The 18,718-nt window shown below is 31.2% G+C and overlaps 3 protein-coding genes across 3 annotated transcripts; all 3 read right to left on the bottom strand.

The window, feature by feature from the left end:
- Window positions 1-725: 725 nt before the first annotated feature.
- Window positions 726-2,281, bottom strand: LOC129286245 (ervatamin-B-like). Its single transcript, XM_054922251.1, has 4 exons — window positions 1,829-2,281; window positions 1,375-1,607; window positions 1,193-1,282; window positions 726-980 (listed from the first exon to the last, which is right to left on the bottom strand). Exons 1-4 carry the CDS (start codon window positions 2,250-2,252, stop codon window positions 726-728), a joined length of 1,002 nt encoding a protein of 333 aa, XP_054778226.1. The 5' UTR covers window positions 2,253-2,281.
- Window positions 2,282-14,715: 12,434 nt separating this feature from the next.
- On the bottom strand, window positions 14,716-16,660 carry LOC129286244 (zingipain-2-like). The gene is made up of 4 exons (XM_054922250.1): window positions 16,645-16,660; window positions 16,225-16,460; window positions 15,966-16,103; window positions 14,716-15,177 (listed from the first exon to the last, which is right to left on the bottom strand). Exons 1-4 carry the CDS (start codon window positions 16,658-16,660, stop codon window positions 15,085-15,087), a joined length of 483 nt encoding a protein of 160 aa, XP_054778225.1. The 3' UTR covers window positions 14,716-15,084.
- Window positions 16,661-16,772: 112 nt separating this feature from the next.
- On the bottom strand, window positions 16,773-17,087 carry LOC129286243 (papaya proteinase 4-like). Its single transcript, XM_054922249.1, has one exon. The coding sequence runs from the start codon at window positions 17,085-17,087 to the stop codon at window positions 16,773-16,775; it is 315 nt and encodes a 104-aa protein (XP_054778224.1).
- Between the last annotated feature and the right edge of the window lie 1,631 nt (window positions 17,088-18,718).

Raw genomic sequence — 18,718 nt, 5'->3', positions numbered from 1 at the left:
ATTGTGGACAAACAGAATATCAAGCATTGAACACATTTTTTCTCCAGCATTTGGCTTTATCTTCTTTGTTTCTGGGGGTACCCGACTTGTATCTGATGTACTTTGCTTTGATTTGTTTTATTCTCTAACTTCTACTTCTTGTTGGGCTAAGTGAAGAGTACAAACCCTTAACCAAACTGAACTGCATCATATTCAGACTAATAACAAGTTTTACACATAAAATATGATTTCAATTTATATATCCTTAACCACAACACTTCTTCTCTAGAAATGAGAGGATTAATTTGTTCTTGTGCTAATTATTTGAGCGACATTTAAGCTCTCTTAAATTAAACAATAGGAGTTTAGTTGATGTGCGCACATATTCTTAATTGTGACACAGTTTTTTTATAAATAAAAATCATTGATAAATTATACTTGATCAGTACTTTTTTATAATAATACACGCGGCAAAAACTCCACAATCTGTTTGGTTTTCAGGCACACACAAGAGTTACAACACAAATAGAGCCTTTGTTCAAAGGCAAGTGAGATGCTTCATAAAGCAGAAACCCCACAATCACATTGTGTTTGACTTTCAAAAGCACACAAGAGTTACACTACAAACAAGATTTAGAAAGGCTTTTTTAACTAGTTTCAAAAGCCTTTTTCCCTACTAGTGACGCCCACGTGCACACATAATGCCAGGCGTCATGTTATTGTTGCACGTATTACTTCGAGCTGCTTCATATAGCCGAATCAAGCTTGAGAATGTTCTTGGTTGGGTAATAAGCGTAGCAATTGAAGTTGCATACACCAAAAGGATCACCAGTGTTTGTTTTGATGTAGATGTAACCATTGTCTCCCCAATCTTTACCCCATGAGTTCTTCACAATCCAATAATCATGACCAGGACCCAAAGAACCGTATCCCACGATCAGCATGGCATGATCAGTACACCAACGTTCAACGTTTGGGCAGCTATTCGCATCAAAGAGTCCCTGTCCATGTTCAAAGTATAAACTTTTAATGAAGAAATTAGTGCTGACGTGGATCAAGCCAAGTGGATCTCTCTCCTTGTTTTAAAGAAATTATTCCCTCTCCTCATTTATTTATTTGAGCTGTTTGTCTTCTATTTATTTATGACATATATGTGACTTAGCCCCTTGTAGTGTCGAAAGTCTATGGGATCGGCATACATATAAACACTAACAGGCTGTCTAGAAACAGCGCAAAGGAGACAAGGTTCGCATAAGGATTTCACTTTTCCATAGCCTTCAATAGCAAGGGCTACCTTCTTTTCCTGTCGGAAAAAGAAAAAAGGGAAAACAAGATAATCAGAGCGAGAAGAAGAAGAAGGTGTAATCCACGAAAATAAATGATAATGTTACAGACCTTTTGGTGATTGCAAGTACCATTAATAGCTTCGTAAGGATAATCTGACTCTGAGGCAATTCCACCATTTTTGATGACATATTCAAATGCTTTGTAGACCTGGCCTCCATTGCAGCCATGAGTATTAGGATCACATGACATAAGTTGTTGTTCAGAAACACTCACAAGAGTATTGTAGTCTATTTTATTCATTCCTTCAATGGCTTCCGTTGATGAAAACGCCCAGCAACTTCCTATAAACACGCATCAGCGTGCGCACACAAACAATTGGAATATTAAAATTGTAAAGTTGAAAACAAAGATGATTTGATTCCTCTCTACTAAAATGACATGAAACAAGAATAAGAACGAGTTATAGTGATAATATCCCGCGCGATAATATAGCCATTGCACCAAATCCAAATCCATAAAAAGTTATTTACATTATAAAAAGAAACCAATTATTAACACTTACCACAATTTTTTTGGTCTTTGACGTCAGTCACTGCTCCAAAGTCCCACCAATCCAAGGAAAGAGGTGCATTTGGACAGTGATCGCTGTTGGGCTCACCAATGTTGCCTCCCTCTGTGTGCTCCATCTCAATCAAGTAGGTTTCTTTGAATTCATCCAATGTCAAATCTGAGAATTTGTTCAAACCCAAACGATAGTCGTAGACTGAAGTTCTTTTCGCATTTTCCTCCTTGATATACTTCACACTGCTTTTGAAGATCTCAAATCTCTTTGACTTCTCGTCTAGGGTTTTATGTTCTCGTTTGTGTTCCTTCTGCCACAGTTGGAATAGCTCAAAGAGCTCTTCCTCAGAGGTGAACTTGTCTAGATCATCGTCGTAATTCAGAATCGAAAACTCACTGGGAAGACTAAAAGAGAGACATATCATTGAAAAGGAGAAGAAGAAAAGAAAGAGAGACTTAGAGAGAGTAAGAGAAGCCATTATTGTTTTCTAAATAAGCAATCAAGTGATGGACTTGGTATTTTCGCTTAGGTTATGTCCAGTATTTATAGAGCTTAGCGTGAGGGTAATGAAAATGAGAAAAGTAAAAAAAAAAAAAAAGGCTTGGTCTTAGTGGAAAGGATTATGTTATGCAAAACAGGAAAGAGAAAAGGGGAAGAGAGAGAAAGAGAAAAGAGGAGGGGAGAGAAGGAAGGAAAATATCAAAATCCTCATAAACTCTTATTCAATAATAGTCAAAAGTTGATTCTAAATGAAAATCCTAACTCTATTTATAGAGTTTTAAAATGATAAAATAATAAATCTAAATGTAAATCCTAAATCTAATTTTAAATGATACTGATAAAATGATAATATCCTGTCTTATTAAATATAAATAAATCTAAGATACCAATAAAATAAAATAATGAATCCTAGTATATATAAAGCTTAGTGTGAGAGCAATGAAAATGAGAAACGAAAAAAAAAGAAGAGGCTTGGTCTTAGTGGAAAGGATTATGTGATGTAAAAAATATAACAATATTCTATCATTTTTCCCTCGCTTGAAGAACTCATCTCTAGATGAGTTAAAATTAAAGCACAAATTAGTCAAGGAGGGAGAGGAGGGATAAAATTTCATCCACGTGTATAGATTTAGAAATTCATTCCAACAAGTGAGTTAGCGATGAATTGCATCATGTGGAGGACCACATTAATTATTTGGAATTTTGAAAAAACTTTCCAACAAACAAGATATTGTTGAAGCTTCCTATTAGGTGACAGGACATTCTTGGTAGGTACAATTTGTAGACAAGGTGAATCTATATTAAGTCGAGGTTGGTTCTGCCTAATCACAACTTGGGAAGGTACCAATTGTATAGCAAGTAGAGGAATTGTTGTTGGAACTTCCAATGGAGCCTGTGGAGGTAAAGGTGCTAGAGTGGACAAACCACTCTCATGATTAGGCTTCACATGAGTTATATTACACTCCTTTGATTTTAGGATAGGAGTGTCAACATCTATATGCTCATTAGCTAGATTTTGGTTCATCAGCGACTCTGTAATCTATTGAAACATCTTTATTGTTCTAATTAAATAGGCATCTTCTTGAATTTGGCGTGCACATTCTCAAATTTGACATTCTAATTCAGCATTGGATTCATCATTGCAGCGTTTGACCTTAGTTATTCACCTTTCAAATTCAGAGCTAAAACTTCCATGCTCATCAATCTGCTGTGTATATTCAGCTGTATGACATGCTTCATATCTACACTATTGGTCATATGCATACCAGTAATGGCATTGTTCTTTGATTTTTTTCCTTTGGTAGCCTTTGTGATATTGTGTATGTCCAACATATCGAGGTAGGGTGCCATAATAATTTTGGCACTCCCTGTATGGGCATGCACGAAAATATGCCATATAAAATCATGAATATATGGATTGAAATTACCTTTCAAATATTTTATGTAATGATTTATGGCTTTAGGGAAGGTCTAGGTTATTTTATGGATCTCAACCAACATAGGGAAGGAAGGTGGCACTAGGTTTTGGTACCAAATTGATGTAAAATGGGAAAGAAAAAGGGGAAGAGAGATAAAGAGAAAAGAGGGGAGAGAGAAGGAGGAAGAATACTGAAACTCTTGAAAACTCTTATTCAATAATATGCAAAGCTAATTACAAATGAAAACCCTAACTCTATTTATATAGTTCTAAAATAATAACATAATAAATTTAAATCTAAATTCTTAATCTAATTTAAAGAGATACTAATAGGATGATAATATCCTATCTTATTAAATATAAATAAATCTAAGATAACAATAAAATAAAATAATAAATCTTAATTCTAATAGATAAATATCCTTATTTGAATATCCTTAATGGATAATTCTAATATCTTAAAAAAACCTAATTATTCTAATTAACCATTATTCCTTATTCCATCATAATGGTTGTTTAAGCATGAAGTCTTGACTTCAAGTCTATGTTAATACACAAAGCGCCTTAGAAAGAGTTACCTCTAATTAGGCTTAACAATACTTAAATCTGACCCAATTGAGATAGCCATATAAAAAATGTGAAAAAATTATTCTTAATTAAGAAAGTGGAAACCCATAATTAAAATGTTTTGTATGCATCATATAATTGTGACCAAAGTATCTTGTTGGGATCAGAATATTGTACGTACAATATCCGAATGGCCATATATTGTGACTTCATATCTGTGGTGACTTTACGTGCATGCATGGGAATAAAGACAGTGTCAAGCAGGTACTTGCACGCACCAAGTTAAAGAATCTTTCGTTTCCATTCTGAACTGTCCTTGTGACTTCATATAGGTGGAGTTGATTTAATTAGCTGTTTATTATTAGCTATCTTCCAAAAATGGACCATCTAAATAAAACCAAATGATGAGGAAGTTAATATTCTTCAGGACACAAATATGATCATGAACTCATGGTTAATATATAACAATAATTTATTTTATTGTGAGAACTTGTAGTTGCTAAAGTATATTTAACCATAGTCTTTTATTGATTAATTAAAATTTAATTCGGACTTAATTTTTCCATGAACTCTATGATTTTTTTAGGGAAAAATTGAAAATCTTTTATACCTCGCGATAAAGTCTATACTTTGTAAAGCAACTTTTTTTCCATTGTAATTATAAATTTGTACTCTTTATTTGCTTAATGTATAGGTGAAATATCTTCAACATAGGTCTTTGATTAGTGGCCAAGGCTTCCAAAATATTCTTAATTACTATTATTTTATGGCCTTCTAACTTCAGTTGGTCATGGGCATCAAAAATTACATTTTTAGTGCAAACATAAAGATTATTGCATTTTGATAAATAATCCATTAGTTTATAATGGGGAGAATGACAAAAAGAATACCCTTGAAATATTCAAATAATAAAAAAGTACCAAAATGTGATAATTATTATGTAGTTTTCAAAGACTTAATTGTTTGGCATATTGATTTTTTTATGAAATGAAAAGTTTGCCCCCAATTTAAAATTTGAAATGAAAAATATGGAGGATAGTGACTACCTTGTTAGGTTTTAGTCACTTTCCTAAAAAAAGTTGTCATTCTCTTTTTTTAAGTTGTTAATGTCCTCCATGTATATGTTGCATTTTGCTGATGAAAAAATGGAAGAAAAGATGTAAATTTAATGAGTATAATTGGAAAGTTGTAAATTTTTTAGAAATTAAAGGTCCACTTAATTATTTTTTTAGAACTATGAATTAATTATCAATATCCTGGTTCACAAATAATATCAAGCATGCATGGAGCACGTTTTACTCCAGCATTTGAAATTATCTTATTGGTTCCTGGGGGACATATACCAACTTTCATGTGACGTGCTTCCTTTGATTTGTTGGTTTATTCTTTAACTTCTAGCTACCAACTTATATCTGATGTGCTTTCCTTTGTTTTGTTTTATTCTCTAACTTCTGCTTCTTGTTGGGCTAAGTGAAGAATAAACCAATTCTAGGAGAAATCTTATTGACTGAATAAAACTAAACAAGATCATACTTAGACTAATAAGTAACGACAGGTTGTACACTTACACACACAAACATGTATTATAGAAAGAATCACATCCAAGGATCACTCAAACAAATTATTCACATACAAAAACTAACAATAAAACTGATTTAAGAAAAAACAAGTCATGTTCCTGTTTTTAACAACAATCTATTTCATATTGCCCCTTGTATGTGAATAATTTTATTAAAATTGTGATCTCCCTATATTATATGTATACCCAGCGAAAGGAAATAACAAGAATTTAACAAGAACTAGCTTAGCCTAATAACAAATATGACCCAGTACACATTTATCTGCCCCATTTATAAATAAACTTAAAAGTTCGAAGCTTAGATTGCTGAGCGATCTTTCACGATCCTTTCTTCCTAACTAAGTGAGAGAATTTGTCATTTGCTAATCTTAAGTAGTCAATGTCCTCCATATATATATATATATGTTGCATTTCGCTTATGAAAAAACGTCAATTTTTTAAGAGATTGAAGTTTCACTTAACTTTTTCTTAGAACTATAAATTAATTACCAATAATATCCAATAATGTGGCCTAGAGAGAATATCAAGCATGGAGCACGTTTTTCTCCAGCATTTGGCATTATTTTGTTCGTTTCTGCGGATACCAACTTGTCTCTGACTTGCTTTCCTTTGATATCATCAAGTAGTTTAATAGTTCCTATATGTGTCACATCCATTTTTAAACCATTTGGAATTCTTATGCGTAAAAGAACCCCATTATATTATGTAAAGGTATCAAAGTGTGCAAGACTACTAACAACGTGACTGGTAGCACCAAAGTCAAGAAACCATACAGGGAAAGATTTAGATTCGAAAGATAAGATGGTTTCTTCCAAACTTGATGACCCATTTGGGTCAATGACCTCTGCTGCTCCAACAGGCACATTTTTTACTTCCTTCTTCAAAATCTTGAGAATTCATTCATAGCCGTGTTGTGATTGTAGTTGATCATCAGCTTGCATACTTGATTTCTAAGTTGTAGTATTGAAGGAATCCATTTGCACTTGACTGATTTGCTTCTCTAGGGAACCTTTGTTTCATCCCCCTTGGAATTGAGATGGGAACCTAATCAGATGATAGCATTGGTCATGTGTATGACCCTTTCTGTGGCAATTCGAACATTCAACAGATAAACTTCTATGACCTCTTCCATTATGCATAGCACCTCATCCTCGAGCCATCATTGTTGCATTATCTTGAGGGATTTGAGATGACACCGAAGAGAGATCTCATTATGCCTCTTCTTAACCAATCATGGAATAAGCTGGATTAATAGAAGGCAAGGGAGACACAAGGAGAAACTGATTGTGGACAGAGTGGTATGAATCATTTAATCCGAGTAGAAATTGTAAAAGATTTTGCTTGTGAACAATCTTCCCCTATTCAGCTGACGACGAAGCACAATTGCAAGTCGGCAAAGGAACCAAAGTGTTGTATTCCCCTTAAAGCTAACTGAGGTGCATGTAATAGGATGACAGAGAGAGCAAACTTTGATTGATCGTACTGATTGAGTGATGAAGACTAAAGATTCAAGAGTCATCGGTCTCATCATATGTTTCCTTCAAATTTGCCCATACGAGATGTGCAATCTCACAATAGGTAATGGAGGTGGCAATTTCTTTCGAGACAGAGTTGATAATCCATGTGAGGATGATTGCATTACATTGATCCCATTGAGATCGAAGGTATGTCGATTGCCTGTCACAGGCACAGCTCCCATCAATTAGCCTGAATTTATTGTTGGCCAATAGAGCCATTCTTATGGTTCTACTCCATAGGCCGTAGTTAGACGTTTCGACAAGAGGACTTTCCACTAGGGTTGTGATTTGGGTGTCAAAAGGGTTGATGAACAAGGGACGAGTTACATCAAGTGCGGAAGCGAAGGCCAAATCTGACCTTTTTTTGCCATTGGTTGATCTTTTCTTGCCATTTTTTGAAGTTTTCTCACCATCACAAGCTAAAAGACAATGACAGAGATGAGTCTTCCTCCATGAATAATCAAGAAATGGCAAGATTAGGGTTTTGGTAAAGAATAATGAAACGAAACATTTTGTGATGTTTGTGAGGAGATAGCGTGTAGATCCCGTTCTGGTACCAAGTTGAAAGAACAGACGGGCTGAACAAACTGAATAATCCTAGAAAATATTATTCTGTGAAAATGCTGTTTACAAGAGCATTAGTTGGGCTATATAGATACCGTCTATATGTATAGCCCAGAGATAAAAACGAAAAACAGAAACCTACAACAAAAAATGATGAAACATCAGAAATCAAATGAAGAAAGCCGGAAAAAAAGGAGGCCTAAAAAATACAATTGGCCCAAGAAACCCAAAATCCAACCTAAAGACCACAATACACTATCAGCCCATTGCTCTATATTTCCTATAGAAATTAAGAAGGATATTTCAAAACAATATATCGTCAAAGTTTAACAAATTAAAAGCAGAAAAGCCAAGAAGTAAGGATTATTGCGTTTTGATAAATAATCCATAGGTTTATAATGCACCTTTATCTCCCCCCCCCCAAACAAAAAAAGGGTCATTCCAGAAATCAAACTTGGTCAGAAAATATGCCAAGGGAAAGTTGAACCCATTGGTTGTTGAAAAAGAGCATTACCACTAAACCACCCAAATATTTTAATTATATATTGCAAAATATAATATACATATATATATATATATATTATATAAATATATAATTTTTGTTTCCAAGCATTTATATATGTGAGTTGCTGTTAATTATGGACTCATTGTTGTTAATATCCAAATAATCACTTTAAACCCCAACTTGTTCAATTTTTTAACAATAACTTGCTTCCTTCAATATTGACAAGTTAATTATCAATATTATGGTAAATTAAAAAATGTGTGTGTTATAATTTTTTTTTTCAAACATTTTCTTGTGTTTTGGTGAATTATAGTTGTATTGTTGTTAATATCTGAACAATTATTTATAAATATTTAAACATGACTTATTTATATATTAAAAAAGTTGTCAATTTTTAAAACTCAACTTATTCAATTTTTTAACGACTTGTTTCTTTAATATTGACAAGTTATTAATATTATGCTAGATAAATATATATATTTATATACGTTATAAATTTATTTAGTGTGGACAAAATATAAAATATTAATTAGATTCCAATATCATGAGAGAAGTCGGGAGAGAAATAAATGAGACTTGAAAAAGTATCACTCCCTATTGATAAGGAAAAAAAAAAGCTTTCAATAGATAGACCGTCCTAAAATCTCAATTGATTATCATGATAATATATACAAATCTCAAATCTCAATATAATAAGTCTGAATAGATAATATTTCACAATATTTCCATTCTGTGACTTTTTGTTTTGTTATTTAATTGTAAGGGAAAACTTATTTGTTCTTGTGGTACTTATTTGAAAAGAATAAGTTAAATTTATATATGCACATATTGTAATAATTAGCATTCAATTTTTTAAAGATAAAACTCATAATAATACAAGTATTTTGCAGTAATAAAAACTAAGGATATTTTAAAATAACATCTGGTAAAAGTTTAAAAAGTTTAGTATATCTCGACAAATATGACAAAGAAAAGTAAGGAGAATTTCAGAACATGCATGAGTTTCACATTTAATTTGCGTTGTTGCATTTTTATAAATTCTTAAGTTGGTTTCATTGAATCAATTAAATTTCTGGATGAGCCAACTTCTACGAATCTCTTGTGGTCCATCTTATAGAACTGGCCAAACTCCTGTTAGAAGCATTATGTACTTAGAAGTTATTGTCATGTACTCCCTCCATTAAAAATGTAAGACATTTTTTAAAGAATTAAATATTAAAAAATATAAGGTATTTTTAGTCTTTCAAGGTATATTCATTTTCATTTTTTCAAAAGTGTTTCTATTAAATAAATTACTTTATATTTATTTTAAAGTGAAACACTCTATTAATTAGGGATAAATAGGAAAAGATAGGGTTAGTTTGAAGATAAATAACTACTTTATTAGAGGAAGAGATTTGGTTAAAAATGCTTTAAATTTTTTAATAGAGAGAGTACCAATAAATAAGATTGGTTCAATTGTTAAAAATTTGGTTCATAATCCCAAAATCGTGGGATTAAATCCTCGCCACCTTTGTAACTAAATCCTAATTTTACATCTGTACAAGTTGTAGTGGTAGAATAAAGTAACTTGCACAGTAAAATAAATGACATTAAAAAGTCGATCGATATTGAAAAGCAATAATTAATTAACAAATTATGGCTGCGATTGTGTGGATTTAAACTATCTTAATCCTGTTCCTAGCTGCTAATTCACGTTGTAGTGCTTGTAAAAATTATCGTGTGATAAAATTAAATCATAGTTTGAGCATCTTGAATGCAGTATAGAGGTTTAGACAAGTCTTCGACTTAGTGGTCGAGGGTTCCAAAATATTCTTAAATATCATTATTTTAAGGCCCTCTAACTTCAGTTTGGTTTTGGGCCACAAAAACTACATTTTTATTTCAAACATAATCATTATTGCATTTTGATAAATAATCCATAAGTTTATACTGGGGAGAATGACCGAAAAAACATGAGATATGTAAATAACAAAAAGAAAATATTGTGAAAGGTGATAGTTATTTTGTAGTCTCTAAAGACTTGTTTGACATATTAATTTTTTACAACAATGACAAATTTGCCCCTAATCTAAAATTTAAAATGAAATACGTGAAAGACAGTGACTACTTTATTTAGAGTTTAGTTATTTGCCTAAAAAAAAGTTGTCATTTTGTATTCTTAAATTGTCATTATCCTCCATATATATGTTGCATTTCACTTATGAAAAAAATGGAAGAAAAGATGTAAATTTAATGAGTGTAATTGGACAAATGTAAATTTTTTAACTCACCTAGCTATTTTTTTTATAATTGTGAATTAGTTATGAATATTTTATATTGTGGTCTAAAAAAATATCAAGCATTGAGCACGTTTTTCTCTAGCATTTGGCATTATCTTGTTGGTTCCTGAGGATATATACCAACTTGTATCTGATGTGCTTTCCTTTGATTTGTTTTATTCTCTCTCTTCTACGTCTTGTAGGGCTAAGTGAAGAATAAACCCATTCTGATGGGAGAAATCTCATTGACTGAATAAAACTAAACTACATCGTACTTATACTAATAACAAGTTGTACACACAAAATATGATTTCAATTAATATATCCTTAACCTCAACACTCCCCCTCAAGTTTTTTGAGACTAAATTAAATAAATTTAAGGTCCCCCACTTGCTGAGAGATCTTTCACATGATCCTTTCTTCCTACGGCTTTGGTTAAAATATCAACTTGCTCGTTATTTGAAGAAATTAAACATGATTTAGTCAATCAATCCATGTAACAATTTTTTTTACCAGATGTAATAATTAATTTTATTACAAAATGACAATCAATCTCTATGCTTTAAACATGCTTCTGCATATGATCTAGAGACTTCTTTGATTTCCATGAAACCAGACCTCTACCAAGCTTGACAACACACATTTATCTACCCTTAACCACGACACTTCTTCTCTAAAATTGAGAGGATCAATTTGTTCTTGTGTTAATTATTTGAGTGTCATTTAAGCTCTCTTAAATTAAACAATGAGTTTAGTTGATATGCGCACATGTTCTTAATTGTGACTTAGTTTTTCTATAAATCAAATCCCCTTATAATTATACATGATCAGTCTTGGTAAAAATACAAGCAGCAAAAATTCCACAACGCGTTTGGCTTTCAAGCACGCAAGAGTTACACAACAAAATAAGGCATTTACTCAGAGGCAAGTGATGATATGCCATTTAAATGCCCTTTTTACAAATATGTTTTAGAAGAAAAAGACACAATTGGCTTTAGTGAGAAAAGACAGTGAGTAAAAGTTTAGATTTTTACAACAAGATGTTCACATTCACAACTTTAGAATTACATATCAATAAGTAATTATCTATTGGTAGTGAAATTTTTGTTTAGAGTTTGACAAGTTTGTGTTGGCGATGTTTACAAATTTACAACTTAAAATTTAAATATTCATAAATATAGATTTATCTATTCACAAATCAAAATCCATTATGATTTCATATATTCAAAACTATGCTTCATCGTGACAGTAGTTTCATAATTTTACAATCACATGTTCATAAATTCACAGCTTTAGGTTTACACACACGCATACATATATGTATGTGTATGTATGCATTAACAAGTAATTTGTTAATTGGTAGTGAACCTAAAATTCTTTCTTTCTCACTAAAAGCAATTGTGTTTTTTTTCCCCTCCTAAAACATATTTGTAAAAAGGACCCTGCAAAATAATATTAGAATGCATTAGGTGCCAAGTGCAATTTTCCATTTATATGCGCCCAGACACGCCCACGCACACATGATGCCGGGCTTCATTATTGCTTCCAAGTTCCATCGATCGAGCTGCTTCATGTTAGCAAACCGATTGATGTTGCGGACACCAAAATCATGGTCAGTGTTTCTTTTGATGTAGATGTAACCATTGACTCCCCATTGTTGACTCCATGAGTTTTTCACAATCCAATAATCAAAACCAGCACCAAATGAATAATATCCAACAATCAGCATAGCAATGATCAACATCCCAATGTTAAACTTTTAATGAAGAAATTAGTGCATACATGGATCGATCAAGCCAAATGGATCTCTCTTGTTTCAAAGATGAAAGTGTTTGTTTATTTATTGACCCATAGGAGTTTGAGTACAACATTTGAAATCTTATATGAGCCCTTTACAATAGAATAATCTCTCAAGACAAAAAACCAAGAATTACAATACCCACGAGATTTTCACTGTTGGCCCAATACAAGTGGCCTGGCCTAATAACCTGGTACAACACTCATATCAATTATTTTATTTTTGTATCTCTATGTCGATGGATGAGCTCGGTGTGAGTTGTGTGAATGAAGTTTTAAAAATAAAGTTTGGTATTTATAACTAATGAACAATATAAGTTGTTATAAATTTTATATTTAATATTTTATCCAATATCCTCGAAGGGATTTATATTCATTATTAATATTCTTTTGTGATCGAAATGAGAATTATATATGATCTGTTAAATTATGGAGAGCCGGGGGCAAGCATAAATATTTAAAGCTTGAAATAGAAGAGATAATTCATAGGATCTTGATTTCCCAAATATAATTGAAGAGAAAGAACCTTTGAGCTCTCTGATCTTGGATATTACTCCCTGCATCCCAAATTACTCCCTTTGTCGCAATATTTTTTTTTAGAAAATTATATTGAACATACTAATATGGTCTTTTGTATAAGTATATTTTTCATACCATATACCACTCATTAAAATATTATATATCTAATAATTTTTTGAACTTAAATATTTTATTTAGTTCAAAAAGTACAAAGTATTAATAATAGGGATACAAAGTTACAAAATTTACAAATGCACCACTGAATATTATTCTTATGTTACAGGTATGACACTAATTTACAAATTTATCACTTGTCACATTTCTTTCACTGTTTTATTTTTAACCTGTATAAAATCATGGTGTAAAATGTATATTTTATATAGTAGTGTGATTGTCTTTATCTATTGCCGATGATGACTTCACTTTTTTTTTTTCATACTAGAGATAACATGAACAATATGCAAGCGAATCTTTGCGTCATTTGATTTCAAGTTCACAAGTTACAGTACAAATAGAACTTTGATTCATTTAATTAATTTTTATGAAAATATTTTGACAGCGACAGTTTGTTGCCGCTATAAGTAATTGTATAAATTATTTTTAATTTTTTATTATTTTTTATGAAAATACTTTTGACGGCAACAAACTGTTGCTGCTAAAAGTAATTATATAAATTATTTTTAATTTTTTAATTTTTTATAAAGATACTTCTAGCGGTGACAAACTGTCACCACTAAAAGTAATCACATAAATTATTTTTATTTTTAATTATTTTTTATGAAAACACAGAAATTAATTGTATAAATTATTTTTAATTTTTAATTATTTTTTATAAAAATACTTTTGATGATGACAAACTATTGACGCTAAAAGGGAGCCTTCAGCAGCCATATTTAAAAGTTACTATTAAAAATCTACTTTTGATGGTGAATTTTAATAGCAACACAATGTCGCTACCAGATGTTGACTTTTAGTGGTGACTTCTAATTGTCCTCACCAAAAGTAAACTTTTAGCGGTGATTTTTTTTGTCATCACTAAAAGTTGCTGCCAATATTTTTTTGGTAGTGTAGCTATATTTTGTTTTTTCATTCATATGATCAATCTCCAAGGTTGAATAATTAAATGGTAATTAAATGACTAATTTGCATTTAAAAAGGTTGAAAATTAGAACCTTGTTGATGAAAAAGCTATACGGGATCTCCCCCTATCTAGACATGATATTGCTTGAATCTGAATTAGTCACTCACTTTAGATAGTAGCCAAGAACTATACATATTTAACCCATGTATCAAATAAAAACAAGGTTATTACTTTTTACTTGCTAGGAATATGAATGTTTGTAATTTAACATGTGTAATTATGAATGTCTGCGTTCCCTATCTAAGATATCTTAAAAGCTTAATAAGTTTGTTCAAGCATGACTTGGTAAAACATTGCAGCATGAAACTTCGTTTAGATCTGTAAGATTTGTTGTGTCCCTCTGCAAACGCAAGCATATAGGCTAGTTACTGTAACTCTCTATATTGGTATATAGTAGTAAGCTTCCATGATATTTTTTGAAGCAAGAATTGCTTATCCATAACTTACAAGCTAGTTACTGGATTATGCTATTGTTATGTAGCCGTGTACAAACCAGATCCATGACAGTATTGAGGGACACAAGTTTTTTATTAGAAATAACACAAAAGTTTCAAGCAAAGCTCTATCACAAATAGAGCATTTATTCTCAAAGCTTACATATATAATAGAGTTGATTAACCTTTATTCAAATATGGCAAGTGATATGCCATTTATTCATGTCGAAGACACTTGTAGCTAGCTAGACATATAAAGTGGCTTTATCATATAGAATTGCGCCAAGCTGCTTCATATAGCAGAATCAAGTGATAGCTCAAAACCTTTGGTCGGGTAAGCAGCAAAGCAATTTATGTTGGATACTCCATCAGGGACATTAGGGTTTCTCCTGATGAAGATGTAGCCATCTTGTCCCCATGTGTATCCCCACGAGTTCTTCACAATCCAGTAACGTTACCCGAAAATTGAATCATATCCAACGAGCAACACAGCATGATTAACTTTACATGGTCGTTCTTCGCGGATGATGCTATCATCAAAGATTCCCTACCCATGCATGTTCAAAGAAAGCAACTTCAGCTTTCAATGAGGAAACAGGATGATAAATAGTGAAATATGGGATCTTTGCTGATTTCAAAGACATGTATAAAATATTTCTTTGCAATAATGTAACTTTTAATTTTCTAAGTTTGTCTCAATTATCGATTTATTCTTTTAAGTTTTATTTTTTTTTTGATTTAGTTATTTAAATTTACCTTGACTATCAATTTAGTTCTTACTATTTAAATAGGAAGTAATATTGTTAAAATTTACTGATGTATATAGATAACAAAATATTGATTGCAATCATGCAGATTTTAATGAAAAAATTGTAATTATTTAGTTAGAAAAAAATGAACTCTAAATTTTTAAAAAAAACAAGAGAACAAAATATAGTGTAATGGATTATTGATAGAAATTAAACTGATTTTGAGGGTTAATTTTCTCTTATTTAACTACATATACATACCAAGTCATCAATATACTTTACACAATAGATTATTTTGAGAGTCAAATATTATTTAAAATTTAAAAAATTGCATGATAATTTAAGAAAATATAAAAGATCAAATCAATATTTTCTTTTTAAAATATTTTTATATTTAAGTTTTATAATAGGAATCTTTTTCATGTTGAAAGTATAGAATGATGACCATTAACTCATAATTAGCTTCATACAAATTTAGTTGTGACCCGTTTAACATGTATCATTTTGGACTTCAACAAGAAATTAATATAACTCCTCTTAATGGAAATATGCATATTAGACGTCATGGAGATTATTCATGACTTACTTGCTGGTAGTACGAGAAATCTCTTGTAACATTGACAGAAATACTGACTGGCTGCTTAGCAGCGGCACAGAAGAGAGCACTTTCTGATCTGTATGTCTTATTTACATAGCCATCAATAGTAGCAGCTATCAATTTTTCCTGTTTCATAAGAAAGAAGAAAAAGAAGATGAAGAAGAAGCAAATTAAACCAGAATCAGGCAAGAAGACACAAATAAAGATTTTGTAGGAGAAGAAGCAGGAGTAATTAATTAACACTGACCTTTTCGTGATCACATGTACCATCTTTTTCTGTATATGGGTAATCTTTTTCTGTGGCAATGCCTCCATTTTGTATGACATATTCAAATCCTCTTGTGTACCACCCTCCCTTTTTACAGCCTAAGTTATATGGCTCGCAAGACATAAGTTGTTGTTCGGAGACGCTGACAAGGTTACCTGTGGCTATTTTATGTATTCCTTCAATGGCTCCTGCAGTAGAGAATGCCCAACAGCTTCCTACACATACACACGTTAATTTAGGAGTTATAAATATCAAACCAGATAGTTATAAATTCAGGAGTTCTAATTTCAAATAAGGCATATAAATTCTAAATACAACTTACAGTTTGCAGTTCTTGTCTACAACTGTTTAAATCAATATTTGCAATTTATTTTTTAATAAATTTTGTTAGGGATCTACCTGTCATAAATTCCATGTTATGGGACTTTATTGTCATTCTGCCAGATTTTAAATCTAAAATCCAAATTCAACCATCAAAATGATACGTAAAGGATTAGGTTCTCTGAGTGACACTTACCACACTTGCCTTAGTTTTTAACAGGAGTTACAGCTCCGAAGACTCTCCAATCAATGGAAGGAGGTGCATCTGGACAGAAATCATTGTGGGATTCCATGTTCCCATCATTGTCGATGTTGTCTTCAATTATGGGTTGCTGATGACCCAAGTATGTTTTGCTGAATTCCTCGAAAGTCAAATCTGAGAACTGATTCAAACCCAAACGGTAGGATGTTGTCTTGGCATTCTTCGTCATGATATACTTGAAATTGCTTTTGAAAATCTCAAATCTGTTTTCCTTCTCATCCCCTGACTCGTATTCTCGTTCGTATTTCTTCTGCCACATTCGGAATAGTTCACGAATGTCTTCCTCTGAAGTGAATTTGTCTAATTCGTCAACATCGTCATCACTTAGAATGGGGTACTAACTAGGAATACTGAAGGAGAGGCATATGTTGGAAAAGAAGAGGAGCACAAGAAGAAAGAGAGACTTAGAGATGAGAGAAGTCATTGTTTAATCAAATGAGATATCAAATGATTGAGCTACTATCATTGCGTTGGTATATGTCTTGTATATATAGAGCCTTTTCACATTCTTAATCCTTTTTTTAAAAAAAAAAAATTTGTCATTCTCTATAATTTTCTTGGTCCTTTTTATCATTCATTGGTCACTAGCAATCAAAATTAACTTTTGTTAATGATAGGAGTTATATGGCACTATTTTCAAAAGTGGAGCAAAAACATTACACAAAAAAATAAGTTTAGGGTCTTAAATGCTCCTGAATCTATAGTTTAGGAGTCAAATTGTCCTTTAACCCTAGTGATTTAAGAAAATATAAGAGACCAAATTAATAATTTGAACAAACTTAAGAGACTGAAAGTTTGATTATCCTAGAAGAAAATATTCTTTTTATTGTAAAAAAAAAGGAAATATTCCTTAATGTGCTTGAGTTTACACTGTCTATATTCCCAATTTCCCCTAACACCCGTGTAGTCCCCCCCACATATGGAGGTTTGCAATTTAAGTCCATAAGTTAAAAAAAAAAAAGTAAAATACTGGGTGATATAAGGTCTTTAAAAAAAAAATGGACCACCTTATCGTGTATATATATAGGTGGTGCGTTTTGGAAGAGTTAAACATATTTTTTAAGAAATATGTCAGGTAGATTATTAAATATCTTTAAAGAATAATTAATTTAGTTACTTTTTTTTATATCGCAAGCATCAAGTTTAATTTTTTAATTAATAACTATAATTATATTATTAATTCAATGTTAAAGTAACAAATTAAAAGAAAAAGTCGAAGTGATATTTAAATGATAAGATTTTAGTACTTGAAACATAAGCTTTGAAACTAAATTCGTGGTATTGCTTAAACTTCTTCCACTAAATGTCACTCCCAATAAAGTAGTTACTTGTCTCTAAGCTAACTTTATTTTTTTATATTTACCCTTATTTAATAAGGTGTTGCACCTTAAAATTAATATAAAGTGATTTATTCAATAGAGGTATTTTTGAAAAGAAGACAATAATTATACCTTAAAAGGCTAAAAATGCCTTACATTTCTTAACATGCAACCTTTCAAAAAATGTCTTACATTTTTTAACGAAAGGAGTATGTTATTAAAAGTAGGACTTACTTGTTAAGTTGTGTTATATATTTGTTAATCATATGTATATTTGTCTTATAAGTATTTATTCAATATTAACATTCTTGCTCCCTCCAAACCACAATATAAAATGTTTTGTAAAAGCTTTACTTGGTCCAAAATATAAGTAATTTGGTAGGTTTTGTGTGTGTATTTCTAATTATAACCTAACTTTATTATTTTCCCCTCAAATAATAATTAATGAGGATATTTTAAACAAGTCAAATGTTATATTTATTCCATGATAAGTGCATTATAATATATATATATATTATATAGTTAAATAGTATTGATTTTTGGTTTATATTTGATTAAATTTATTAAGATT

The sequence above is a fragment of the Prosopis cineraria genome, unplaced genomic scaffold (genome assembly GCF_029017545.1).
Source record: "Prosopis cineraria cultivar Desert tree isolate PC_DT_omini unplaced genomic scaffold, ASM2901754v1 PC11, whole genome shotgun sequence".
In the NCBI taxonomy this organism is placed as follows: domain Eukaryota; kingdom Viridiplantae; phylum Streptophyta; class Magnoliopsida; order Fabales; family Fabaceae; genus Prosopis; species Prosopis cineraria.
This window is presented reverse-complemented; position numbering and strand designations above follow the sequence as displayed.

What these genes read in the sequence shown, in the direction of transcription:
- LOC129286244 (XM_054922250.1), bottom strand. An exon ending in GTACATGTGATCACGAAAAG is followed by an intron (nt 16,104 to 16,224) that starts GTCAGTGTTAAT and finishes CTTATGAAACAG; the next exon opens with GAAAAATTGATAGCTGCTAC. An exon ending in ATTTCTCGTACTACCAGCAA is followed by an intron (nt 15,178 to 15,965) that starts GTAAGTCATGAA and finishes ATGCATGGGTAG; the next exon opens with GGAATCTTTGATGATAGCAT.
- LOC129286245 (XM_054922251.1), bottom strand. Translation starts at nt 2,252, where the DNA reads ATGATATGTCTCTCTTTTAGTCTTCCCAGTGAGTTTTCGATTCTGAAT. An exon ending in GTACTTGCAATCACCAAAAG is followed by an intron (nt 1,283 to 1,374) that starts GTCTGTAACATT and finishes TTTTTCCGACAG; the next exon opens with GAAAAGAAGGTAGCCCTTGC. An exon ending in GCGCTGTTTCTAGACAGCCT is followed by an intron (nt 981 to 1,192) that starts GTTAGTGTTTAT and finishes GAACATGGACAG; the next exon opens with GGACTCTTTGATGCGAATAG.
- LOC129286243 (XM_054922249.1), bottom strand. Translation starts at nt 17,087, where the DNA reads ATGTGGCAGAAGAAATACGAACGAGAATACGAGTCAGGGGATGAGAAG.